Source organism: Erinaceus europaeus, chromosome 13, assembly GCF_950295315.1.
Source record: "Erinaceus europaeus chromosome 13, mEriEur2.1, whole genome shotgun sequence".
Classification (NCBI taxonomy): domain Eukaryota; kingdom Metazoa; phylum Chordata; class Mammalia; order Eulipotyphla; family Erinaceidae; genus Erinaceus; species Erinaceus europaeus.
This window is the reverse complement of record NC_080174.1, coordinates 14,964,122-14,990,309: the sequence shown is the minus strand read 5'-3', so window position 1 is coordinate 14,990,309 and position 26,188 is coordinate 14,964,122. Positions and strand designations below refer to the sequence as shown.

Below are 26,188 nucleotides of genomic sequence, written 5' to 3'. Positions count from 1 at the left end.
TGCTAGAATTGCTTAGCTTTTGAGAAACACCAAGAAGGCAGAGTGTTTTGAAATGTTTCTGTGTAATTCCAGGCACTGTGGTTTTGTCCAGGTGCCCAGTATTCAGAGGGACAGTTCGCCAAGGTCCTCCTACTGGTTGACCACTCCGACCAATTCATCACACAGCAACTGAACCAAGTAAAAATGAAATTCAAGCCATAAATTTTGGTTATGTAGTAGGAGCTATTCTCATGGCTTCATCATGGTGTTTCACCTTTTCAGTTTGAGGTTAAACACATTAAGTCTAGATGTCACCATGTATTGTATCTTCCTCTTTCCCCTCCTCTGGGGGTCCGGTTTCTAGTCTTCATTGCTAGATAACCAGTAGATCACCTACATTCTGAAATACACAAGCAAATATTTTATCTAGGAAGTTTAGAAAAACTAGGCCTGTTAATTGACATGCTTTTGCAAAAGACTGAGAAATACCCTGTCCTGAATTTTGGAACTTACAGCTTAGAATAATAATTCTTGGACTGGGGAAATAATTTGCTATGCAGACAGCTTTTCATGCCTGAGGTTCTGAGGTCCCCAGTTCAATCTCCAGCACCAACATCAGCCAGTGTTGAGCAGTAACTCTGATTCAAAGAGGAAGGAAGGAAGAAAAAAGAAAGGAAAGAAGAAGAAATAAAAATAAAATAATTACTCTTGAGTGGTGAATGGTCTGCTTGTAGACAGACAAGGAGAAAGGAGAAAGACTACATGCTGCCAGTTGCAGGGTGTGGGCAGAGGCCAGGAAAAGGGTCGTATTTGTCCCTTCCTGCATACCACAGCGCACCATGAAAACATTTATGGACTCACGGACGTTACTTTTTGTACCTAAGCACTTGGTGCCATCACTACTGTGTGGTCTCTGCATCTGTGCTTTACCAGCTCTTGCTCACTTACTGGACTGGACAGTTGGGATTAGTGAGATCATTTCTAGAGGCTCCAAGTATCTGCCTTGGACTGGCATTAAGAGATGCAGTTTGTTTTCATTTCAGCCAGTTCTTTCCCAGCTATTTCTGCAGACTAGAACCAAGGCAGGGGAGAGAAGGCTGCTGTCAGGATGTGCAAGATGAGCTGGACTTGCTCATGAGCTGCACAGGGTGTGTCGAGGCTGCGCACTCTGGGGATTTGCCTGAGCTGCCACCGAGCTGCACGCCCGGCCCATCGGGCTGAAGAAACTTCTCTTACTGGTTCACATTCTGAACAGATAACCCAGAGGAAGCTGCATCTTGCCTGCTGGAGCTGCCTTGGGAACGAAACTCTCATTTTTTGTCCACAAGGAAAGAATTGTTTTTCGTCGAGTTTGGGGGTGGGGTGTCACTGCTGCTGAGAGAACTTTCTTTTTCCTTCTCTCTCTCCCTCTGTAATTTTTGAGACTTGAGGGAAAACAGCTGGGCCGAGCATACTTGATTCACTGCTAAATTTAAAAAAAAAAAAAATGGGATGCTGGGGAATATGGACGATACTGTATGGCTGAAAAGGTCAGATTTTTCCCTTGTCCCTCTCCAGAGGAATGCGGACTCTGTCCTCCAGCCTCAAAAGGCTGAAGGGATGTTGGGGAAGTGGCAGGGCATCCACACGAATGGATTTTTGCATCTCCTCCCTGCCTCTGCCCCTGCCCTGCTGGTTCTGATTTTGGGGGGGAAGGATTGGACTAAGTCAACTGAGTCCGGGTTTGGAAGAAGGAAGAGATGACCACTTTGAACTGCAAAGTCCTGACGGGCCAGACAGCTGAGAGCCTGACCCAAACCACAGCAGCTTAACTGGAATTACAGGATCAGCCTGCAGAGAACCCGGCCTGCCCAAGAGCTCCTTGAGGCGGATAGGGGAGTCCTGGAGACAGGTGCCCCACGTGCCAGTCAAGGGCAAGGGCATGTGTAGTCAGTGCGTGGGACCCAACTCCGCACTGATTTAGAGCTGAGGATGGTAGGTGGAGCTTCTCGAACCTACTGAGCACATTGGTCAGGGGCTCCAAGTGCTGGTTCTGCCACAGAACTGCCCAAATGCAGACTGACAGTGAGTGAGTCTGTGCTGCACCTCCCTGGCTTGGCGAGCAACACTCCTGAGCAATTATCTGGTTAACTCTTTCCTTTGTTTCTCTGCCAGTCAAGGGAACAATCCGATGATGACACTGAGGAGTCTGTGAAGTTTAAGAGGTTGCACAAGCTGGTCAACTCCACACGTAGAGTGAGGAAGAAACTCATCAGGGTAGAAGATATGAAAAAGCCCAGCACTGAAGGTAAATAAATAAAAACAAACAAATTAATTAATTAATTAAAGCAGACTCCATCCTGCTTATGCAAAAGTAAATCACTGGTGTGTGTGTGTGTGTGTGTATGTGTGTGTATGGAGACTTGGCGGGGGGCTAGGGGAGGTTTCTTAGGGGCTAAAGAATAGAATCTCCTATGGGAAGTGGACTGAGTTCTGGCTCAGATAGGGAGAGTAAGAATTTGTCTGCTTGCTTGTGGGAGGGGAGTTGCCCAGCTCCTGTGAGTGTTACAGAGTAAAGGATCCTGGAGTTCCCTGGTGACTCATTTGAATATTGCAGAGTTACTAAGTGGCCAGTATATGGCCCTAATGTCTTTTTTGGAGTAGCTTTCATTTTGATCTTATGCCATTTTATGAGACTTCCTGACTTCCTCAGAGCAGAAGCCCCTATCCACCTCCCCCTACCCCCTGAGAAAGGATCGTGGTTGTTGTCCAGTGAATTTAGTCCAGATCTGATACACATCCATCCCAAACAAACATCTAACAATTGAGGCACTTACCAGCCCTTGAGATCACCGAGAGATGGCTTGTTCTCCTTGTAAACAGCCTCAAGTCTCAATTTAAATCGGGCTTTAAGGACTTGTGCATTCTAAGTGGCTCCTTAAGAGCTACAGTGCTGGCTAAACCACTTTGCAGATGAAGCATTACTGTCAAAAGAGACATGCGCTTGGATTTATTATAATGAATAGTTAACCTTTGAAGTGTAATTATGACAGTTTAAATCACTCCTGTATTTATCTCTCTTATTGTCAGCTATGTGCACTTATTTGCAGCATCTAGTAAAACTTTCCCAAGAAGGTAATTTAAAAAAAAAAAAAGATTTGCTTTTTGAGTGAATTAGAAAAAAATGATAGAAAGACTGTTTTTAAAGCATATCATGTTAACATGCCATGTTGTAGTGCACGAGATTTCAGAATTCTGACATGTAGATCTATAGGTTTCTTCCCCACCCCACAGCCCCCTGGATAGAGACAGACAGACAGAGAATGAAAGGAACCAAAGCACCGAAGCTTTCCCTAGTGGGACCTGGGCTTGAACCTGAGTTGTGCACTTGGCAAGTCAACTATTTCACTGGCCCTTAACATGTAGGTTGTTTTTGTTTTTTTTTTAAATGATCACTTTTTTGCTTTCTGTGAATTAAAATCAAGTCATGAGGGGAGAGGGGGAACTGCATTTCTCTTTATTTAACCAAGTGTTCTCTGTTGTTATTCCTTTCGAAAGTTGTTTTTCTTTGTCATTTTTAACAGTTTAAATTCCTTTGAGGGTTACTGTGACAGAGCAGGGTAAAGAAAAAAAAGGAGAAAGAGAGAGGTCCATCTGCTTTATAGTCAGTTTCATAAACTTACTCCTGTATTTCATTCCAGGGATTTCTTTAGGTTTTTGTTTATGGCTACTCAGTTTATGTTTGGGTGTAACGCTAATTTCCATATGGATGTTTTAAAACCTGCCCATCTGGCGTGGCTTTCACAATTTAGCATGTGACCCTGGCTCCCCCTCCCCCATGGCAGCTCTTACTGAACTCACCACACAGTGTCAGTTGGTAATAATAACCTCGTGGGATCGCCATCATTCACCTTGGGGGATGTCACGTGCTAAACACGCTTTGAGAACGCAGGCCAAAATTGAGTCTTGGATATCACAAAAGATGGGGAATTTCTCATCCGTAAATAAGATCAAAGAAGGAGAAGCAGCCTGTGCCAGGCTCACCTGCCCAACTTCTTCAGAGATGATAGACCTGTGTTTGGGGGCGGCCCATCCACTCGGATAACATTGTTAAAAACTCAGAATCAGGGGCTAGGCAGTAGCACAGCGAGTTAAGCACACATGGCTTGGAGCTCAAAAACCAGCGGAAGTCCTGGTTCAAGCCCCAGCTCCCCACCTGCAGGGAAAGTTGCTTCACAAGTGGTGAAACAGGTCTGCAGGTGTCTTTTTCCCTCTCTCTCTCTGTCTTCCCCTTGTCTCTTGCTTTTTCTCTGTCCTATCCAACAACAGCAATAACAACAATAATAACAAAAATAACAACAACAAGGGCAATAAAAATGGCCTCGAGGAGCAGTGGATTCCTAGGGCAGACACGGAGCCCCAGTGATAACCCTGGAGGCAAAACACACACACACACACACACACACACACACACAAAAGCATTCTTTTTTTTTCCTCCAGGGTTATTTCTGGGGCTCAGTGCCTACACCAGGAATCCACTGCTCCTAAAGGCCATTCCCCTCCCTTTGTTGCCCTTGTTGTGGCCTTGTTGTGGTTATTGTTACTGTTGTTGTCATCGTTGTTGGATAGGACAGAGACAAATGGAGAGAGGAGGGGAAGACAAAGAGAGGGAGAGAGAGACAGACACCTGCAGACCTGCTTCACCACCTGTGAAGCGACTCCCCTGCAGGTGGGGAGCTGGGGACTTGAACCGGGATCCTTCTGCCCATCCTTGTGCTTTTGGGTAAAAGGATAATAATCACATGAACTTCTAGTTCTGAATTTTAAGTCCTCCGGGTTTGAAGGTTCACAAGTGGAAGGCAAACTGAGTGAGCTTGCACCCCCAGTTGCCCCTCTTAAGTGTGTGATGAGTCAGGGTGCCTTTTACTGGCCAGTTTCACCAGGAGAGCACCCCCCCCAACTCAGGGCCACTGCTCCAGCTTCCCCCCACACCCTCAACCAGACCAGAACTCCCTCCATCCTCTGCAAACTAGAACTCTCTGAGGCTTCTGATTGTCACAAGAACTAGTACTGCCATTGCAGAAGCTCCCTTGTCTTGTTCCCTGATTCTACAAAGCAGGAAAATGTCCTACTCCCCAGCCCTTCCCGTGTCCACACACCTTCAGACTCCTGATCCTTTCCACTTCTGGCAAGTTGGTTCCCAGAGCGAGTGGTCTAAATGATAATTAACATTTACAGAGAGTGTTCTCTGTTCTAGGCACTTGCCTAAATCCTTTAGATTCTCATGTTCCTTTGAATACGCCATCCTCAGAAGAGTCTCTGGAAAGCAGATACAGATACTGCTCTTGTTTTACAAAGAAGCCAACGAAGTAAGACATTAAGAGATGAAGTCATTGACTCAAGGTCACCCAGCCAGCCCAGAAGAGCCAGGATTCAGTCCTGGTATCCTGACTCCTCTATCAGCTTGAATACTCCATGGGTGCCACCCTTCCCCACTCTCTTGCTTGGTCTTTGCCCCACCCACCCCATGAGTGCTGGGATTGCCAGGAGAGTAACAGTCCTCAACTCAGTCTCATGCCCGTGACTTGAATTTCAAGTCCTTATGCCCCTCTGCCCCTCGGTGCACCTTTCTCCTTGTTCCCCATTATTCCAGCTCATCTGTGGCCTCATCAGGAATTACCAGCTTTTGTATGGTGATCCTCAGCTGATAAAGTACCTTCAGATCTGGCTTTTCTCTTAACTTCATCTTCTCAGTAGCCTTGCAGCAGACAGTCTTGGGGTAGATAAGGAAGCAGAGACTCGGAGAGGTGGAGTAATTGTGTAAAGGCACAGAGTGGGTGAGTGACAGGGCCAGCATTGGCATTCAGAGCATAAGTCTGTATTGTTGGAATAAAGTCACCCCATATACCACTGCCATCACCACCACCACTCCTCCTGTCAGAAATGACCTTTTGTGGCCAGGCAGTGGCACAACGGTTAAGTGTACATAGTACTAAGTGCAAGGATACACATAAAGACCCTGGTTCAAGCCCCCACTCCCCACCTATAGGGCAGAAACATCATAAGTGGTGAAGCAGGGCAGCAGGCATCTATCTATCTGTCTTTCTCCATCTCTGTCTCCCCCACCCCTCTCAATTTCTCTGTCCTATCAAATGAAATGAGAAAAAAGAAAAAAAGAAAGAAAGAAAAATTATAAAGCGCAAAGTGCAAGGACCGGCATAAGGATCCCGGTTGAGCCCCCGGCTCCCCACCTGTAGGGGAGTCGCTTCACAAGCGGTGAAGCAGGTCCGCAGGTGTCTGTCTTTCTCTCCCCCTCTGTCTTCCCCTCTTCTCTCCATTTCTCTCTGTCCTGTCCAACAACGGCTACATCAATAACAACAACGATAACTACAACAATAAAACAACAAGGGCAACAAAAGGGAATGAATAAATAAATAGCAAAAATATTTAAAAAAAAAAAAAAGAAGAAGAAAGAAAGAAAGTAAAAATAGCAGCCAAGAGCAATAGCAGCACGGAGGCCCAGTGACTGGAGGGAAAAAAAAAATCACCTTAACTCCTTTAGTCAAATAAGACCCACAAAGGTCACTATGTGAAGCAGATCACACCAGATAGTGCTGGAATGAGTGCCTCTTGCTTATTTCCTCCCAACAGGATAGTTACACTTCAGGTCAGAGCAGAAAGAGAGAATGGTTACTCTAACCCAAGGAAATAGTGCTCCAAACCCACGGAAGAAAAATCTAGACTGGGATTTGGGGCTTCAGATCACTAGAGGCCTGCTCTCAACACAGGCTGACACCACCATTGTAGAAACTGACCACATTTCCCTCCATGCCCTTCCCCGGATGTAACTTTCCAGAACCAGGAAGTAGGGCTGCATAGGTCATGCACATGTGTTCACCAGCTGCTTCCAGACCCAGATGTGACAAGGAAGTACTGGAATTTCTGCTGACAACCCTATATGTAGAGTCCAGAAAAATCTCCAGACCACTGCTGAACGATGGATCCTTAAAATAACCCGTAGATCCATACGATGCCCTTAAGATCCTTGGAACTGTGGGTAAAAGGGACCTGTTCACCCCTCTGTGGACACCTGAGCAGACTGATCTGTGGCCTGACTATTTACTTTAAGTCCACCACTTGGCTGCTGCTATCTCCCATCAGGCCTTGCCTTTTGTCTTGGCCTTGTTACCTTTTCCTTTCTCCAGCAGAAGTCGACCATTGACAAGGAGAGGAAGAACGAGAGACACCTGCAGCCCTGCTTCACTCCTTGTGAAGCCTTTCCCCCTACAAGTGGCAACCAGGGCACTTGAGTCAGGGTCCATGTGAGCTGTAAGATGAGCACTTGAGCAGGTTTTCTTTTTTGTGCCTCCAGGGTTATTACTGGGTCTCGGTGCCTGAACTATGAATCCACGGCTCCTGGAGGCTATTTTTTCCCTTTTGTTGCCCTTGTTGTTTATCATTGTTATTATTGCTGTCGTTGTTGTTGGATAGGACAGAGAGGAATGGAGAGAGGAGGGGAAGACAGAGATGGGGAGAGAAAAATAGACACCTGCAGACCTGCTTCACGACCTGTGAAGCGACTTCCCTGCAGGTGGGGAGCTGGGGGCTTGAACCAGGATCCTTATGCCGGTCCTTGCGCTTTGCACCATGGGCAATTAACCCACTGCACTACCACCCAGCCCCCGGAATTTGGAGATTTCTGTGCTGCTTGTAATCTGAGAATTCCCCCATAGGACCTTAGATCCCATTTTTATTTCTGTTTTTGTTTTTTTATTTTTTTTTGTGGGGGGGGGCAAATATTTATGATGTCGTCTGCTGGCTTGCTTTCTCCCTCCCTTTCTTTCTTCTTTCCTTCCCTCTCTCTCTCTATCTCTTTTTTCCTCCCTCCTCCCCTCCCTCGCTCCCTTCCTTTTTGTTTTTGTGTTGCTGAAAGTCAAACCTGGAACCTCACACACGCAAATCCTGTGCTCCACCACTGAGCCACTTCCTTAGCCCTGAACACTGTTTTTAAAGCCTCTTCGAAGTTCCAGTAACAGAGGATGGGCTGTGATGCACCAGGTCGAGCACACTCATTACCCAGGTTCAAGCCTTCAGTCCATATCTGCAGTGGGGGAAGTTTATGAGCAGTAAAACAATGCTGCAGACCTTCCTTCCTTCCTTCCTTCTTTCCTTCCTTCCTTCCTTCCTTCCTTTTTTATTTATTCCTTTCTCCCTCTCTCTCTCTCTCTCTCTCTGTGTGTGTGTGTCTCTCTCTCTCTTTCTCTCATTCTCCCTCTCTCCTTTCAATTTCTCTCTAGCCTGTCAAAAATTGTTACCAGGAATGGTGGATTCATTGTGCAGACATGATAATTCTGGAGGCAAAAAATGAAATAAGATAAAATAAAGATGCAAAGATAATTGTTTAGTGACTCTATTTGTGCTGCAGGTTGAGGAGAACTTTGAGTTGGACGTAATGTTGAATCTCCATCCTTCTGTTGACATCTCTGGCCTCAGAGTTCATTAAAGTGCATTTGGTAGTAACTGTTCTTTGTCCCCTTAGTTAGAAGAGTTGAAAACTTTGGGAGCTCTAAAGGACTGCTAACAATCCTCTCACCCCACCCCCTTCTGAACTGAGCAGTTCTTTCCGTTTCTCTCCGGCACTTTCACCACACACTGGCACTCATGTCCCAGCCAGTATATTTAATGCCCTCCCTCTTCCAAGGAACGTTTGATTTTATTTTCCCCTGCACAGTTCAGCTGGTGGAAAGCTGCTTTGCTCAAAGTTCCCTTGTAATTAAAGGGACACAGCCAGTCAGGATCACTCCACCCACCGCTTGACCTACTTCTCTTCTCACATCTGTTCACATAACACACGCAGAAAAGAACTCATTTTGCCTGCCAGCGAGTCCAAACCTTTCCACTGGACTCCAGAGAGCTTGGATCCATACCTGACTCCAGCCAAGGCATTAGGAGCCGAAGCTGCTGAGACGCAATGGGACATGGGAATGGGGCTGCCTGCGTGTCATGTCCACGCCCTCAGTTGCCCTTACGGCTGCTGGGCAGGGCCTGAGTTGATGGAAATGGCTGGCTGTGATCCTCCAGTTTCCTAACTATTTGTGTCTGGCCTGCCAGCAGGGAGACGGTTCATCAGCTGCACTTACAGGCTTCAGTCCTTTGTGCTGTTTCTGCACCCACCCTCACACCCCTGTATGATTTAATGGCTTCAATGACATATGTACGATATTGAAATCACCGCAAGCTGCACAGCCTGCATCACACTTGGACAATAGAAAGCCACCCCCCCCCCCACACACACACACACACACTAGCCAACAGGGTGGCCTTTCAGAAGGGGGAGACGCTCTGATTGCTGGCACTGAGGACTACACCCAGAGAGGGTGGCTGGCTTTCCCTGCGAAGGAACAGCATTGTAATGACTGGCTGAGATTCTCCCAAAGGCATTCCTGAAAGACTTGGGCAAGAGATTCAGTGGATGAATGGTATTTAAGGAGAAGAAAACGCACCTCAGACCTTTGAACCTATAGCTGGTGTGTGAGGCCATATTGCTTGCACCATTGTTTTTTTATTAGTGATTTAATAGTGATTTACCAAATTACAAAAGAATGGGTATAACTCCACACCTTTACCTCCCCAGAGTTCTGAATTGGAAGCTACAGCAGTTCTCTTAAGGTTGCAGATGTGGGTCACCTATTATTTCTACAACTCTCTGTCTATATTTGTATAAATTTGCCTTTTTCTGGGGGTTGTGCAGTGGTGCAGCGGGTTAAGCGCATGTGGCGCAAAGCACAAGGACCAGCATAAGGATCCTGGTTCAAGCCCCCGGCTCCCCACCTGCAGGGGAGTTGCTTCACAGGTGGTGAAGCAGGTCTGCAGGTGTCTGTTTTTCTCTCCCCCTCTCTGTCTTCCCCTCCTCTCTCCATTTCTCTCTGTCCTATCCAACAACAAATGACATAAACAATAACAATAATAACCACAACAAGGCTACAACAACAAGGGCAACAAAACAAAAGGGGGGAGGGGAAATGGCCTCCAGGAGCAGTGGATTCCTGGTGCAGGCACTGAGCCCCAGCAATAACCCTGGAGGTAAAAAAAAATTGTCTTTTTCTTTTTCCTATGATCCCATCTTCTCCTCCTTCCTTTCCAAGTCACTCATGACAACATTACTACCTCCATGTGGCCTTCTCCTTTTCCTCCTCTCCCCCTGGATGCTCATGGAGCTGGAGTTCAGAGCCCTCTGGTCAATTTCCCCCTAACATTTCTCCCCCACTGGAAGTATGGATCGAAATTCTTTATGAGGTGCAGAAGGTAGGAGTTCTGGCTTCTGTAATGGCTTCTCTGCTGGACATGGGTGGTGGCAGGTCAATCCATATCCTCCTCAGCCTGTCTCTGTGTTTCCCTAGTGGGGCAGGGCTCTGAAGAGGTGAGGTTCCAGGACACATTGGGGAGGTCATCTGCCCAGGGAGTTCAGGATGGAATCATGAGAGCATCCGCACCTTGGTGGCTGAGGCTGTGGATGTCTCTGCTACAGTTGGTGAATTTTGTTAATGTTGATAGTTGTAGGTAGGTGTTTGTTATCTGGGGGGGAGGTTGGCTCTGTTCCCTGTTGCTCCATAGTTATTCCCCTCGGAAGTCCCATGTTTTCTTTTTTATCTACATTTGTTTATTTAATCTACTTCCTGCCTTCATCCAAGAGGAGCTGGATTTATATGTTTGTTTATTTATTTATTTAAATGAAAAGGAGGAGAAGCCAGAGGAGTACTCAGCTTTGGCTTATGGTGGTGCTAAAGATTGACTTCAGGAGGCCAGGCAGTGGTTAAGTGCGCACATTACAGTGTGCAAGGACCCAGGTTCAAGCCCTTGGTCCCCACCTACAGGGGAAAAGCTTCACAAGTGGTGAAGCAAGGCTGCAGCTGTCTGTCTCTCTCCCTCTCTATTTCCCCCCTCTCCTCTCAATTTCTCTCTGTCTCTATCCAATAGGAAATAAATTTAAAGAAAAAAGAGAGATTAAACTTGAGACCTCAGAATCTCGGGCATGGAAGGTTTTTGTATAATCCTTATGCTGCTTCCCCAGCCTGGGAACTGAGTTTATGACTAGGAATAACTGATGTAGCCGCTGAGATGGATCAGTGGTAGAGCGCAAGACTTGCAGGAGTAATTCCCCAGGTTCGAGCCCTGATACTGCATATGCCAGACTGATGCTTTGGTTCTCTCTCTTTCACTAATAAATAACTAGATAAAAAATATATATATATCTATCATCTGTCTGTCTGTCTATCTATCTATCTATCTATCTCTCTTTCTCTCCCCCTCTTTCCCTATGTAATCATCATCTTGGAAGGGGTAGGGAGATAGAGGCCCTAGTTTCAACACCATCACTGCTTTATGTCAGGACTCATTTTTTAAAATTTCTAAAACTACCTTTTTTTTTGTATTATCTTTATTTATTGGATAGAGAGAGTCAGGAATTGAGAGGGGAAAGGGACAGAGAGAGAGAGGGAAGGAGAACGAGAGACACCTGCAGACCTGCATTACCACTTGCAAAGCTTTCCCCCTGCAGGTGGGGATGAGGGGCTCGAACTCCGGGTCCTTGTGCATTGTAACATGTGCGCTCAACCAGGTGCGCCCCCACCTGGCCCCCTCTGTTCTGTTTCTCTCTCATCAAAGTAACTGGATATTTTGAAAAAGAGAGGAAGTGATATGATGAGGGTCCTACTGTGGTTTTCACCATGTACTAGACTGTTCTTTGCAGGGTAGTGGGTTATAAGGAAGGTCCATCCATGGGAAACCGTGAACTTGTCTCTTGTTCCCTGCAGGTGGGGAAGAACATGTGTTTGAGAGTCCTCCTGTCCTGGATGAAAGATCTGCCCTTTACTCTGGGGTACACAAGAAACCCTTTTCCTTCGATGGCTCCCCTGAGAAGCCTCCGGAAGAGAGTCCTGACTCCCTCACCACCTCCCCCTCCTCCAGCAGCCTGGACACTTGGGGCGCCGGACGGAAGCTCTTCAAAACCTTCAGCAAAGGGGAGAGCCGAGGCCTGATTAAGCCGCCAATGAAGATGGGCACATTCTTCTCCTATCCGGAAGAGGAAAAGGCCCAGAAAGTGTCCCGCTCCCTGACGGAGGGAGAGATGAAGAAGGGGCTCGGCTCTCTGAGCCACGGGGTAAGTACCGATGGCATTTGCTTCTATGACGGCCACCGCCGCCGGCACCACCTGCTGGTGTCCCTAGAAGAGATCCAGAGCGTCCACAAGCAGGTGCGCTTGAAGAAGATGGATGGGAACTACTCGTGTTCCCGGGCCTTCCTCTGTCAGCGGCCCTCCAGGAAGGGGGTGACCAGTGCCACCTGCGACCTGCAGCTCCTGAGGCAGAAAGCCAAGGGGGGAGGGGGGAGCTGCGGTGGCCCTGGCAGGAGGGGGGCGCGTGGTCGCCCCTCGGTCAGCGAGTTCAACATCACCTATGTGGTGGAGCGGAGCCTGTACAGCCACCTGAACTTGACCCAGCTCGTGCGGCCCGCCTCAGACCGCACACTGAGCAAGGCCGAGAAGCAGGACCTGAGGCGGTGCTTGCTGGAGGAGGAGGAGGAGGCCAAGAGGAAGTGGGCCGCCACAGTCGACCGCTGTACTAAAAGGGTTCTCCTGAGAATCCACCAGAAGTCTGTGAGTCACCGAGATGTCACCAGGAAGGCCTTGTCATTTCCCTGAGGTGCACTTGAGTAGAATGGCAGTGGAATTTCTTCCTGGGAGCTCTTCCTCTCTTTTTTTTCCCCTTCTCTCTCTCTTCTCAGGTTCATTCCACCATCCGCTCCCATCTCTATCTCTCTTTCTTTCTTTTTTTTTTTTTTAACCATAGCACTGCTCAGCTCTGGCTTATGCTGGTGCAGTGGATTGAACTTGGACTTGGGGACCTCAGGTCTGAGAGTCTTTTTGCATAACCATTATGCTCTCTACCTCACCCTCCCATCTCTAACCCTCCTCTTCATTTAGTAATGAAGTCTCTTCCTTTTTCACTTGCCTCTTGTGCAAGATGTCTTGATTTTTTTTAAAAAGTATTATTTATTTATTTTGAATAGAGAAAGATAAATTGAGAGAGAAGGAGGGAGGGAGGGAGAGAGAGAGAGAGAGATCTTAAGCACTGTTTTACCACTGGTGAAGCTTCTGTCCTGTAGGTAGGGACTGAGGACTTGAACTCAGATCTTTGCACACTCTAATGTGTACACTCAAGCAGGTGAACTACCACCCAGCCCCAAGCTGTCTTGATTTTTAAGACAAACTCAGCACTGGTGCTAATTCTGAGTAGGGCTTTCCAGAGTATAGGGACTGGTAGTGGGTAGTGGAACACACACACACACACACACACACACACACACACACACACACACACACATCTGCAAGGTCCTCAGTTCAATCCTGAGCACCATGTGGGAGCAGCAGGGACAGCATGAAGGGAATCCCATGGATCATGGATGGTGGAGCGGTGCTTTGGTGTTTCTCTCCCTCAGACAACATAGAGTACAAATCAACCTAGAAGGAAAATCAGTATTATCATGCATACTCAAAGCTCTGGGTTCAATTCCTGGCAGCACATTAAAAAAAAAATCAAGAGAGAAGGAGTCAGAGAACATGGGGTGTGGGACTTGGCCTCCTTCTAGAAGTTGGTGCCTTGATTTCCAAACATCATGCCACTTGACCTCAAAAGAAGATGATTCAAAGCAGAAGGCTATTTTTGCCCTTTAAAGCGATCCTAATTCCCTCGCTTAATTAAAACAATAGGAAAGAGCTCATGGAAAGATAGATATCATTCCTGTCACCCAGCTGGTAATGGGAAAATATTGTACTTCCCTGTTACTTAGAGACAAGAGGGAAGTTCTTCGATCCAAAAAGAAAGGGCAAGAAAGGCAAGAAAAGCCCTCTTGACTTCTTTTACTCAATGTGATGCTATTTATTGTGGGAGTGGCGGGAGGCAGGACATAGGCAGGACCAGGGATTGAACTGGGAACCACGCACAGTGTGCAAGCTGTGTCCTCTGCCCTCTGAGCCACCTACCTCTTCAGTGGCTCTTTTCTAAACAAAAAGGAATCCACATTTGGGAATGGCCCCCTCTGTTCTGCAGATATATATACCCCTACATAGGAAGGGATAGGTTACTTCTTTCCAACTCAGGTTTTCTGATGTGAAGACTGAATTTTAGAGCCCCGGTAACATTTATTTTCAAGGGATGATTTCTTTTGAACTTAAGGGAAGGAAGTGCTTTCGCCCCTGAAAAATCCCTTCCCAACTGGCTCGGGAGACCATGTAAGATGGCGCAGAGCCAGGAGCAGCTCTGGGCATCGTCACTGCAATGTGCCTTCTGCTTGACCCACCTGGAGCTACTGACGCCCCTTGAGCTCCCCCATCCCTCCTCCACTGCAAGTCTGAAGGAACATGCTGTGTTTAAACTTCAGGTGGGAGCTTCTCCTAGCGTTCCTTCACGTTCATGGGTAAGATATTCTTCCCTTGATGATTACGGTCACTTAAATCCATTCAATCAAGTTTTGCTCACGTGGGCGTGAGAACCGCTTAGCGCCTCTCCTAAGATGATTTTCTTTTGGGGCCTGCAAAATAGCTCTCTGGGATAGTGTGCTGCTTTATCAGAGTATGGCCTAGATTCGAACCCAGCTCCCACTGTACTGGAGGAAGTTTCCTGCTTTGGTCTCTTCCTCTCACCCACCTCACACAGTTGGGAGTCATTCTGTTTTTCTAAAAACAGTATGGCTTAACAGTTCTTAATATGATGCTTTTTTTTTTTTTATCATCAGAAGTTCTTCTGCCTCAGTTCCTTGTCACCTTGATTAAGCGGGAGGTTCTCTCTGTCAATTGGTGGCTCACCCCCTGGAGTTTAAGGCATGCCACTAGTGAGAATTTTTCCAAATGGAGCAACCAAAGATGCCCATGTATTGCTCATATTATTTCTTGCTGCATTAATAATACAACTTCCTTTGGCTTTTTCTCTCTTAAGAACTACGTTTCCATAATACTTTTGTTAGCAATTGTTAATTGTTTTGTGGGTCAGGTTTCTTTGACACTGAGTATAAACACCTGAGCAAGTTAGTTTTAAAATGTTGATTTTTCTCCCTCTAGAGAAATTACTATGGAACTTCTATTCCAAGTATCACCCTAAGGCCAGATCTTTTGAAGGGTTTGTGTATGAGTTTGAGGCAGTTTGGATAGTTTCAATACTTGCTTGAAGTATGTGTTCATTACTAAATTAGAAATTTGCACATCTTTTTTATCATAAGTATAATTGTATAATCAAGAAAAACTAATTTTCTAATCAGAAGAAACAAAGGACTAAGTATTTTAATAATAGAATCCTTTTTTAAGGAATTAAGATCATTTCTATCTTTGTCATCTATCTTCTTATTGCTCTTCAACCCTCCTCTTTTTGTTTCTCTCTCAAAAAAAAAAAAAAGAAAGAAGAAAAGAAAAAGAAAAAAGTGCCATATCTGCTTGATGAAACTTTGGGGAAAATGATAATGCTGGTTTTCACTGGAAATGGTCATATGTCATTTGTTCATTCAATTTTTTTTTATCCCTTGGTTTGGGGAAACCACCTGCATGACACATCCGAGTTTTGTCCATCTGAAAACCAGTTCAGATCCCTCCAAAACATGTCAACTGCATGACCATCGTTGCCCCAGCTGCCTGTCCTCTCTCTGAGTAGTTCTCTAGTGTGTCGTTGTTTTTAATCTTATCTGTACAAGAAGATGTCTGGACTTAAAGGACCTCACATAGGCCTCATTTCCATAGCCACCCAAAGTCAAAGATGGACTTGTCTTCTGTGGCTATTCCCTCTGCAATCTGCTTCCTCTCCTCAGAGGGCTACTTCCGGAACTCCTTGGTTATATATGAGAAAAAGCTGAAGATTAACTAGGTCAAACAGTGCCTGTCAGCCCGTCCTGGACCCCCTCATCCATTTAGGATAAAGATGAATCAGTCTCAGCTACCTGAGCCTGTTGCTGGGAGAGGCTTCTGTGGGCAGTTCAGGAAACCAGTCCATTCTCGCGACTTTTTATTTGAGGAATGCGTGCATGCGGCCGACGTGTGAAGACGTAAATGAGCTGCTGATTTATGGCAGATAATGGTTTCCACATAATTCTTGGTCTGTTATTGCACATGCAGCAGATATAGCATGCTGGGCTCTGCTGTTGTAGTTGAGGCTGGAATGTGAGGCAGGGAAGGGCAGAAGCCTTAAAATGATGAGGCATCTGGGTGCCATACTGGGAAGTCCTGAGTCACGGGAAAGGAACTAGAATAAAAATCCTGGTCTTTTGCAAAAATGCTTTTAAAAAAATCTATTATGGGAGCCAGTGAAATCTCTCACCGGTAGAGTCATGTGGGGGCAGAGGGGTATTATAGCACCAGAGAACGCTCTGATGTTGTGATGTCTAGCCTGGGAGTGGTGAAAACATAAAACATGCATGGACATAACACCATTACACACACAAAAAAAAATTGTGTGTGTGTGCGTGTGCGTGTGCGTGTGCGTGTGTGTGTGTGTATAAAGCTGGAAAGGGAAAGTAGATGCCAAAAATTAGCTTTGAGAAGTAGCCATAATATTGCTTTATTTAGGGATTTGGTGAGTGTTTTTGCCTGAAGATTTCCTCTTTATGAGACAGCTCTAGGTCTACCTAAGTGGACTCAAGGAACATGGAAACTCTCCAGGGATACTTAGTACAGCTTCCAGACAGTGTCCATTGGAAATCCTGCCCCCTGTAGAGTATTTAAAGCCCTTCTGTCCTCACTCCCTACCTCCCATCCCATTTTACCCCATTTCTGGGATGCTCTGGTTTGCAATTGAACTGCCCAGAGGGTAAGACCAAGAGCTAAATTCAAGTCCTTCATTTGCCTCTTTAAAATGTTATCTCAGACCTGCACTTCAGGATAACAAATGTTATTCCAACTAGCAAGCTGTGAGGTGGGCCAAACAATGTGCTGGATGTCTCTGATTTAGGTTAGCAATGGGCTCTTGCTGATAAAGAAACCAGTAGCTCAGAGAGTCTGCGTGCTTTCCCAGAGGTCACACAGCGAGTTAAGTGCCAGAGCCGGGATTCACGTCTGTGTGATTCCGCAGTCCTGGGTGTTACAGCTTTCTCAGCTCGGTGCCTATAGTATTTATTTTAAACATGCAGTGATGATAGTGTGCACTGTCCTTTTTTTTTTTTTTTTTTCCATTCAGCAGCTATTAACTGGAGCTGTCTGAGAAACAGGTATTAGACAATACTGGAACCCAAATCTGTCTTTCAGTCGTTATTACCAAATGTTTAAGAAGATAATCACTTGTGGGTGGGGGTAGGTAGAAAGCATAATGGTTATACAAAGAGATTGTAATGCTTGAGGCTCCAAAGTCCCGGGTTCAGTCACCAGCACCACCATAAACCAGAGCCCAGCAGTGCTCTGCTTAAAAGATATATATAATAGGGAGTCAGGCTGTAGCGCAGCGGGTTTAGTGCAGGTGGCACAAAGCACAAGGACCGGCATAAGGATCCCGGTTCGAACCCCGGCTCCCCACCTGCAGGGGAGTCGCTTCACAGGTGGTGAAGCAGGTCTGCAGGTGTCTATCTTTCTCTCCTCCTCTCTGTCTTCCCCTCCTCTCTCCATTTCTCTCTGTCCTATCCAACAACGACAACAACAATAATAACTACAACAATAAAACAACAAGGGCAACAAAAAGGGAATAAATAAATACATTAAAAAAAAAGATATATATAATAGTTTTTGCTCACTCCTCCTCTAGGGGCGTGGAGGGAGGAAGAAGGAAGTGGTTATTGAGTAGTTTTTGCCAGAAAAACAACAAGGACTCCAAACCAAGTTCTAGAAATATAAAAATCCCTGAGATCAAACCTCAAGCCAGCTACAAAGACAGTAGAGAAAGACATGCTTCATCCCACATGTGCCCTTCCTGTGGAAATCGCAAAGTGTGCAGAGACAGCCTCTCAGTCCACCTGTCCTTTTGCATTCTGGGCCCACAGGGTATCCTTGCTTCCTTTGTGTTCTGAGGAGAGAGAGAGAGAGAGAGAGAGAGAGAGAGAGAAAGACCTAATGAATTGAGCTGGGCAGCAGGATGGGAAACTTATCAGCATTTTTGGCTAGGTCAGGGGAGCAATGAATGAGTAATCTCCTCTTGGCCTCATCTGACGACTATAAACATAACCTTTGATTTCCTCCTCCTCGGCGATTTAAAACGAACCAAAACACGAGAAGCATCTGCTGCCAGGAGCAGGCCTATAGGATGTCTGACCTGTGCCCAAAACCCCACCCAGCACACGGGGTCCCTGATCCACAGTCTCTTCATTCTGTTTGCAGCTGGAATTAGGGGAACTGGACTCAGGAAACTTTTGTTGCTAAGAGACAGGGAATCTTACAGCACCCAACATGTGTACAGCTTTTTGGTGACTGTGTGTGTGTGTGTGTGTGTGTGTGTGTGTGTGTGTGTGTGTGTGTGTTTTGTTTTTTTTACTCAGTTTTTGCATGTGAAGAAGGCTCTGGACTACTGGACTACTGGGGAGGGCTCATTCCCAGCAAGCTTTGGAGGAGCAAAATCAGTGAAGTTTCCTTGTGACATGAATCACCTATTTTTTTTTTCCTCCTCTCATCATTTCTCGTCTCCTACTTCCATCCCGTGACATACTTGTGGTTCAGTGATGTGCCGCCGGTGTGAAATGTTTTGTTTTGGTGGGGTTGGTGTGCAGCTGCCTGGCTCAGACGTAACCAGATTGTCCTGCCCTGTCCTCTCCTCCCCACAGAGAACCTGCAGTTTTGGAGGATTTGACTTGACTAATCGTTCTCTGCATATTGGCAGTAGTAACGTTGACCCAATGGTGAGTGTGGGATTTGAGTGGTACGGCCGACGTGGTTTCATGTTGAAGTATCCTCAGAGAATATTTAGAACGAAGCACTAGTTCCCCATCATAAAGACTCTTTACTCTCTCGTGGGGGCTGTGAAAGGATGGCCTCTCCTGCAGGAACCCCATTCTCTTTTTTAAAAAAATATTCTTCTTTATTATTGAATAGAAGCAGAGGAAAATTGGAAAGGGGGAGATAGATAAGGAAAGAGACAGAGACACCTGCAGCCTGGTTTCACCACTCATGAAGCTTTTCCCCTGCAGGTGGGGACCAGGGACTTGAACCCAGGTCCTTAGGCACTGCAATGTGTGCGCTTAACCAGGTGCACCACCATCTGGCCCCAGCAACCCCATTCTTTTAGTGCCTGTTTCCAGTTCTCATCAAGTCACTAATCCAGATGAGTTTAGACTTGATGTCCTTAGGCCCTCTCTGTCCACGTACTTTGTTGTGGCTTGTATATGCTTCCTATGCACAGAATAGAGTCCCGTGAGCTGAGCATCAACAGGACATATGCCCACGTTTCTAGAAAGCAGTTCTATAACACTCCAAGTTCACAGCCCAATAGTCAACCTGGACCTTCCTCGTCTGAGGTATCCTGGATGAGCCCAGTCACCTCGAGGTTAAGGCAAGCAGACTCCTTGGGTCAATGTCACTGTTTCCTCTGGCCTCCCAGGCAAACCGCCACTGTGAACATCCAAGTTCCATTCCCCCCAAGTTTCTGACCCCAAGGGTAGAAGTGGATTTTATGTCTAGTTTTGCTTCCCGTTTCCTTAAATTGCGATGCAACTGTGGCATAAACATGCGAGGCCTTATGTTGGTTGTGATAATTCACCAGCCAAACCACCCATCTGTGATATTTATTATCATTATTATCATCATTTTAGCATTTTGGGATTTACTGGAAGACTAAAGTGATTTTATTTGGATATCAAATTCTCTTGATCAGTAAAACGGCCATTTTATGTAATTAATCTTTAAAAAAAAATGGAAGTATGTATTTTTTCTCTTAGCTCAAGGAAAACTTTTTTTGTTTTTGCAGTATAAAATAGAGTGACCACAATTGAACTTGGTTAGTAAAAGAAACTTCCACACTCTGAAGCACTTGACCACATGAATCTGACAGTGCTAACTGATCAGATAGATGTTGGGTTTCTGCTGGTTGAGAGTTGACCTTTTGCTCTCCCCACTTTCTTGGGGTGATTGAGTAATACTAGTTTTCTCTCCTTCCCCAATATTGGGCTTATGTTGGAGCCTTGGTTCATCTGAATCAATGACTGACTGAGGAGATACAGTTCTTTAAGCACTTAAAAGAACATCAGAAAGTATGACAGGACTAGAAAACAATGTACTGAGATTAAATCCTCACTCCCCCACCACCACCTCACACATATAAATAAGCATGTACAGGAACCAGTAGGAGCTCCCTTTTATTTACAAAGAGAACAGCACAGGACTGAATAAACATAGGAACAAACCTAAGGTCCTAAAGATAATAGGATTTTTCTGAGATCTGTTTGAGGGGGTGGGGGGAAGGGTCTTTGTTTTCTGTAACTGAAAGTACTTACAATCTTTGGTTTTGCAGGGTAAAGAAGGAGATTTTGTATTCAAAGAAGTAATCAAATCACCGACTGCCTCCCGCATCTCTCTCGGAAAAAAGGTGAAGTCGGTGAAAGAGACGATGAGGAAGAGAATGTCCAAAAAATACAGCAACAGCTCAGTCTCCGAGCAGGTATGTCATCAGCCAGTGCAAAGGGCACCATTGCTTCTTCCTAGCAAAGAAGCCGGCTTATCAGTCTGGGATCTGAAATGGTCTCAGTACATCCGTTGGCGTTAACTGAACCCTATGACCATGCTTAGTTTCCAGACAATTAACTGAGCCAGCAAACATTTAAGAAGCATTTTGGGTCATGCTAACACTGTGTTTACTTAGTGCTGGGATTCCAAACCATAGCTCCTACTCTCTCTGCCTGCAGAGTAAAGACTGACAGGCAAAGAAATCATTTTCCTTTGGTGTGATAAGCGCTGGACATTTGAACACAGAAAGGATATTATTGGATAGCACCAGAAGCAAAGCTAAGGAAGACACTGTTTTTCTTAGCTGTCTTTTTTTTTAGCCATAGCATCCGTTGATTTAGAAGTAGATTTTAAGACTGAAGTGTGAATTCAGCAAGTGAGCCCTTCAAGACTTCAGTGGTGATTTTTGTCTCCCCAGAGGATTTTTTTTTTTTTCAGTAAATGAGTCTGTCCATAGCCATTATGATATTGTAGGGTTGGGAGGCAGGGAGACAGCACAATATGATGCAAAAGACTTGTATGCCTGAGGCTGCAAGGCCCCAGGGTCATACTCTGACTATCTGCAATGGGAACTGAGCAGTGAGTGTGCTTCTTCTTCTTCTAGCGTTTGCCCTTCTGTAGCCAGTCAACAGGCTCAGGTTGAAAGCTGTCAGGAGCTGCTTGTTGCTGGCTTTGAAAGTGACTGGGATCCATGTGGATTCAGTCGGCTAGGAAGGATCATCAGTTTCCCCAATGAATGGGTACTCACGGGATGCACCACGAGAAGGTCGATCCAGTGCTTCCCAGTGAGTGCGCTGACTGAGAAAGAAAACAAAACTGGAGAAATGGCTTAGCAGGTAGAGCACACAACTTAGTATTCACAACAAGCATCACCCAAGGCTTGTTCCCCAACACCATAGAAGAAGACAAGGAACTTACCAAGGGATTCCAGCCACAATGGAGAAGTGCTTTGGTCTCTCTATCTCCCTGCCCCGCTACTCCTTTCTTTTTTTATTTTTAAAAATTTTTTTTAATATTTATTTTCCCTTTTGTTACCCCTTTTTTTAAAAAAAAATTATTGTTGTTATTGATGTCATCATTGTTAGATAGGACAGAGAGGAATGGAGAGAGGAGAGGAAGACAGAGAGGGGGAGAGAAAGATAGACACCTGCAGACCTACTTCACCGTTTGTGAAGCGACTGTGGGGAGCAGGAGATAGAACCGGCCATCTAACTCCGGTCCAAGTCCAGGTGCGCTTAACCCGCTGTGCTACGGCAGACTCCTCCTCCCATTTTCCATGGTATAAAGAGGAAGTTGGGCTAGAGAGGTAAATCAGTGCTGTTACACATAGACAAGGTCTCAAGCCCCTCTCCCCACTTTATATTTAAGCAAAAACAAAGAAAAAAAGTGGGGCACAGAATCAATCCTCTAGCCCCACTTTCAATTCTACAGTGTCAGAGCAGCTAGGAATTGCACTGATTCCTGTCTTAATTGTATGGGTAGAGAGCTGGCCTTGGGGGAAATTTTAACCATTAGATTTGCAAAACATTCTCCTTCTCCAGGCCTTCTGTGGGATTCAATTTGCAGTCTAGTGAAGTACCTATGTGTGAGCTGGTTATCTGCTTGGAATATGCAAGTCAAACGCTGCTATTATGTACCCAGTCAAAACAGCCCGCGAAGCAGACATTTCTGCTCTGCTGCTGCTCTCTGGTGGGCATAGCGGGCTTTGCTTAGCATCCTCCTCCACCCACCCACCCGTTTAGATCGCTCTTAACCGACAGTGTGATTCAAACGAAACCCATACAACAGCTTCAGCTTGTTGTAGTGGGTCTCCTGGGATGGGATAGGGGTGGTTTTGCTCCCCCAACAACCTAGGAACAATGACAGGAGACAATCTTCATAGTCACAGCTGGACTGGGGTGGGTGTACTGACATCTAGTGGGTAGAGGTCAGCATTACAGTTAAACGTTAAAGTTTATTTTTTGTTTTTTTCCTAGAGGGATTAATGGTTTACAGTAAAATTCAGTTGTCGGCACATGTATAAAATTTCTCAGTTTTCTGCAAAAACTCTCGCCCCTACCTAGGTGGTCCTCCACCATGATGCACCAGGATCTGAAAGCTCTCCCAACTTCGCCAGAGTTCTTTGGTGCATAACAACAAACCCCGGCCAAGTTCTGCTTTGTGTTTTCCCTTCTGTTCTTATTTCTCAACCTCTGTCTGTGAGTGAGATCATCCCACATCCATATTCATCCTTCTCTTCCAGGCTTATCTCACTTGATAGCATTCCATCAATACTACACAGCTAAATATCTTAAAGTGTGTTTCCTATTATTTTCTTTCTTTTTTTTTTTTTTTGCCTCCAGGGTTATTGTTGGAACTCAGTGCCTACACTAGGAATCCACTGCTTCTGGAGGCCTTTTTTCCCCATTTTCTTGCCCTCGTTGTTGTCATTATTGTCATTGATGTTGTTGTTGTTGGATAGGACAAAGAGAAATGGAGACAGGATGGGAAGACAGAGAGAGGGAAAGATAGACACCTGAAGACCTGCTTTACTGCTCGTGAAGCGACCCCCTTGCAGGTGGGGAGCCTGGGGCTTGAACCAGGATCCTTAATGTTTCCTATTATTTGTATGAGTGACTTAATAATGCTTTACAAGGCTGTAAGTTTACAGGGGTATAGTTACACAGGGCACCCACCACCAAAGTTTTGACAACAACCCCCATTCCATGTCCCCCAGTAATAACCACCATAGTCCTCGCAATGCCTTAGAAACAATTTGGTGACTTACATTTTGCACGTTCATGTGTTTTGATCCCCTCTATTCTTCAATTAAGCAAAAATACCCACTAGTTGTGTTTCGCTACCTTCTTTACTTCTATAAGCACAGTAGCCTCCAATTCCATCAATTTTGTCCCAAAGGACACAATATCATCTTTTTAAATCACAGGGTAGTATTCCATTGAATATGTTCCATAACTTCTTTTTAAAAACATTTTATTTAATTATATATTGGATACAGATAGAGACTGAGGTTGAAGGAGAGAGAGAGAGAGAGAGGAGTCCTGCAGTACTGCTTCACCACCTGTGAAGCTTTCCCCTGTAGGTGGGGACTGGGGACTTGAACCCAGGTCCTTGAACATGGTAACTCTGCTCTTAACCAGGTGAGCCACCACCCACTCCCTCCCATAACTTCTTTTTCTTTTTTTCTTTATTGGGGGGATTAATGTTTTACAGTCAACAGTAAAATACAGTAGTCTGTACAAGTGTAACATTTCTCAGTTTTCCACATAACAATTCAACCCCCACTAAGTCCTCTCATCATGTTTCAGGACTTGAACCCTCCCCGCCCCACCCCAGAGGCTTTTACTTTGGTGCAATACAACAAACCCAGTCCAAGGAATGCTTTGTGTTTTCTTATTTTTCAACTTCTTTTATTTTTATTATTAGTGATTTAATAACAGTTGGCACGAGGGGTATAATTCATACATTTCCCACCAACAGAGTGTCATATCCCCTCCCCTCCATTGGAAGCTATTCATATATATGAAATATTGACAAGACCATAGGGTTAGAGGGGTGCTGGTGTCTGTCTGAGCAGTGTCACTAATGAAAGAAGAGTGTGTTACAGTATGTGCCAACCCCAGCCAGTGACACCCCAGCAGGAGAAAGATGGCTGAGTGACCAGCGTCAACATTCTGGTCAGAAAGGGACCCCATGACTTTTTACCAGCAACACATGAAATAAGTAAAAGAAGTAGATAGTATAGCTTGGGTTTTGTTTTGTTTTTTTCGTTTTTTATTCTGTTGGGGGTGAGGGAGGGTTATGGTTTGCAGGACAGTTATTGACAAATGGGTACAATTTCTCGTCTCCCCATGATAAATGTCTGCAAAACACTGTCACCCCCAGTTTGGGTCCTCTTCCACCATTATGCACCAACAGACACCCGACCTCCCCCTACCGTTCCCCCCCCTCACTGCCCTACTTCCCCAGAGTTCCTTGGTTTGGTGTAATACAGCAAGAACAGTCCAAGTTTTAAAACACCCTATGTCTCCCCTTTCTGTTCTTGTTAAGTTCCACCTATGAGTGAGATCATCCAGTACTTGTCTTTCTCTTTCTGGCTTATCTGACTTAACATGATTCCTTCAAGCTCCAGGCAAAGACAATGGCTTCAATATTTTTAACTACTGAGTAGTATTCCATTGTGTGTGTGTGTGTGTGTGTGTGTGTGTGTGTGTGTGTGTGTGTGTGTGTGTGTGTGTGTGTGTCACAACTTTCTCAGCCACTCAGCTACCATTGGACATCTGGGTTGCTTCCAAATTTGGACTATTACAAATTATGCTGCTATGAACATAGGTGTACATAGATCTCTTTGGATGGATGTGTTTGGATGTATCCAGGAGAGGAATTGTTGGGTCAAAGTGTATGTCCATTTCTAGTCTTCTGACAGTTCTCCAAAATGCCCTGCTTCTGGACTTGAGATTTTATTGTGGACCAAAAAAAAGACTTTTGCTATGAATTTTACTAGATTGGTACTTGATATTTCAGTAGTTTGTACAAACTGAAACATAAAAATCTGATTTATTTTTTTAATGAGTTCTGCACTTTTCTTTCTAAATGCCAAGGTCCCCCTTCCAAGACATCAGTCTCCCCCCAGTGCTTCCTAGATTACACTTGATCTGCACCCCAAGTTCATCTTTATTATGGGACTGATGAGTGGGCCTTAGTATCTCTTAAGCCTTCAGTGAAATGTTTCATCCAATAGTAGATTTTCCTCAAAGAGTTCAAGAATGAGTCCTTGGGCATGGAGACTTTGTTAATGCTTAATACACACTCCTTTAAAAATAAATTCAGGGAGGCGGGCGGTAGCGCAGCAGGTTAAGCACAGGTGGTACAAAGCACAAGGACCAGGATAAGGATCTCTGTTCGGCACCCGGGCTCCCCACCTGCAGGGGAGTCGCTTCACAGGCGGTGAAGCAGGTCTGCAGGTGTCTGTCTTTCTCTCCCCCTCTGTCTTCCCCTCCTCTCTCCATTTCTCTGTCCTGTGCAACAATGACGGCATCAATAGCAACAACAATAAAAAACAACAAAGGCAACAAAAGGGAAAATTAGTTCATTCAGGATGTCAATCAGGCAGAAGGACACCGTTGGATATAGATACCAATCAAAATCACTTTGATCGGGTCGAGGGCAGCACGTCTGGCTACTCGCACAGGCCACCAGCCACCAGCCGCTCTGATGAAACTTCCTTGTGTTGATTCCTCTGCAGGACTCGGGTCTGGATGGGATGCCTGGGTCCCCTCCATCCTCACAGCCTGACGGTGAGCGCCTGGAGAAGCCCAAGCTCAAAGCCGGCGGTTCCGTGGAGAGTCTGCACAGTTCCCTGAGCGGCCAGAGCTCCATGAGTGCGTGTGGTTTGTGACTGTACAGCATTTCCCAGGGAGGTCAACTCAGGCTGGCTTTCCGACTCTTTGAAGATCAGCGGTAGGCTGACCAAGGGTAGGCTGGGCTCCTACCCTTGGGTATCAGCAGATCCAGACAGAGCTGCAGCGTCTGACAGAGTCCTCTCTGTTCAGTAGT

At 45.6% G+C, this 26,188-nt stretch overlaps 1 protein-coding gene across 8 annotated transcripts in view; it reads left to right on the top strand.

The window, feature by feature from the left end:
- SASH1 (SAM and SH3 domain containing 1) overlaps window positions 1–26,188 on the top strand; it is a 465,315-nt gene that overhangs the window by 412,139 nt on the left and 26,988 nt on the right. For 7 of the 8 annotated variants that reach the window (XM_060205372.1, XM_060205373.1, XM_060205370.1 and 4 more), the window contains 5 exons: window positions 2,134–2,266; window positions 11,772–12,118; window positions 18,739–18,813; window positions 20,421–20,567; window positions 25,878–26,013. In XM_060205372.1, coding sequence (XP_060061355.1) covers window positions 2,134–2,266; window positions 11,772–12,118; window positions 18,739–18,813; window positions 20,421–20,567; window positions 25,878–26,013 — 838 coding nt within the window. Of the gene's footprint in view, window positions 1–1,227; window positions 1,954–2,133; window positions 2,267–11,771; window positions 12,119–18,738; window positions 18,814–20,420; window positions 20,568–25,877; window positions 26,014–26,188 lie in introns of those variants that run through there. The other variant, XM_060205377.1, reaches the window with a different exon arrangement.